The sequence below is a fragment of the Zychaea mexicana genome (genome assembly GCF_025766255.1).
Source record: "Zychaea mexicana strain RSA 1403 chromosome Unknown BDB00scaffold_296, whole genome shotgun sequence".
NCBI classification, from domain to species: domain Eukaryota; kingdom Fungi; phylum Mucoromycota; class Mucoromycetes; order Mucorales; family Lichtheimiaceae; genus Zychaea; species Zychaea mexicana.
In genome coordinates, this window is record NW_026516959.1 from 5186 (window position 1) to 6750 (window position 1565).

General features: G+C 46.3%; 2 protein-coding genes across 2 annotated transcripts; both read left to right on the top strand.

The window, feature by feature from the left end:
• Positions 1-328: 328 nt before the first annotated feature.
• Positions 329-878, top strand: BDB00DRAFT_865638 (uncharacterized protein; the record flags this gene model as incomplete). Its single annotated transcript, XM_053126184.1, has 1 exon — positions 329-878. A coding segment is annotated over exon 1 (271 nt), but the record flags the coding sequence as incomplete, so codon positions are not given.
• BDB00DRAFT_880629 (uncharacterized protein) lies at positions 801-1292 on the top strand (the record flags this gene model as incomplete). The annotated part of the gene is made up of 2 exons (XM_053128017.1): positions 801-825; positions 958-1292. 2 exons carry the CDS (start codon positions 801-803, stop codon positions 1290-1292), a joined length of 360 nt encoding a protein of 119 aa, XP_052972088.1.
• Between the last annotated feature and the right edge of the window lie 273 nt (positions 1293-1565).

The window sequence follows — 1565 nt, forward strand, 5'->3', positions numbered from 1 at the left end:
CAACACGTCCAAGATCTTAGATGGCGAGAGAATTGCGAGATGGAGCAAGTCAAGGTATACAACAGCCAAAAAAAAAAAAAAACCAGAGTGAGCACGAATACGTATTGCAGGTAACAGAGCAACAAGGGCGCCATATACGAGAGCAGAATAGCGTCACTACAGATGGCAGCCAGCACGATTGACGGTAGTGACAGGAAAAAGCAACGTTCTGTTGAAGGCAAGGACAGTCACATGGCAGCACGTAGCAAGTGAAGGTGGCAAAGACGTGAAATGTTCGAATGGCGTAAAGCGAGATGGAGCTAGCGTGACCAGATGGTTATGAAGGACGTCGAAAGAAGCAATGTTGAGCAATAGTAAACAACAAAAGAACTTTGGTAAAAAAAAAGGCAAAGTAAAAGTAAGTAGGAAAAGAGGGAAGAAATGAAAAGCGGCACCCCTTGTTTCAAGTATTCATATCGTCCTGGGGCCCCGAGCCAGCAGAGCATTGGACCACTGGAAGAAGTGCTTTCCCACATGCAGTGGTGACCATGACAACCGCCCTTTTCATGCTTTCTTTCCTTACTGCTTGTGCTACGCTCTTCCTTTTCCATTCCTCCTTTTCCTTTTCGCTACTTCTTGTTTACGCTTTCACGCCGTCACTCCACTCGGCTAGTTCTTTCTTTTTTACTTGTGCTACGTTCTTCCCTTTTCGTTCACTGCTTGTCATTTTCCCGCCCATTCCTTTTCGTCACCGCGTTTTCCTTTTCGTCATTCATCCAAAACGGGTTTGTCAGTGTCATCTTGCTTTACCCTGCTTAATAATGCCCGACATGGGTTTCTACGAAGGTCTTTTAAAAGCATCGATCATGCACGTCCTCCGAAAAGACAGAAGAGCAGTGCGTGTTATGAGCATTCGCAACGGATTATCTGTAGAATTGAGAATCTGTAAAGTAACTGGTCCTGTCCTGTAACATCAAGAACGCCAACAACGACAACAGCATTTCCATGTCTACGATTACGGTCACTTCTCCCCCGACACCACCCTCTCCTCAAGCCGAAACGCTACCGCTGCCTCCCCTGTCACAACTGCCGACAAAAAAAAGACGAAAGGTGCTTGGTGGCGCAATGACGAGGATCAGCTCTTGGTCCAAGCCTACCTTCTAGCCAACAAGGATGAAAAAGTTGGCTTCAACCAAGATTTCAAACCGTTTTGGCAACGCGTTTTTGAAGAGTTTCAAAAAGGCGGCAATGACAAGAACCGCACCCCCGAAAATTGTCAAGATGTTGGGAAATCGTCAGCGCGCGAATCGTGAGATATGCAGCGGCCGTGGCCTTTATCAAGAGAAGGCCACCAAAAAGTGGCGAGGCCGATGATGACAAGGTAGTCTTTTGCATAATAATATGCATATAACAGATTCGAGAAGTTCCTTTAAGTTCCTATAATAGAAACAGCGCATCATCGAAAGGTACAACGGCAAAGTTGAAGCACGGTATAAGCCGTTCAAGATGGCTCTTGCTGGCCTCTGCTGAAGGATGAGCAAAAATTTAAGTTCATCAGCGACATGGCCAACGAGGTCAGCGTGGAT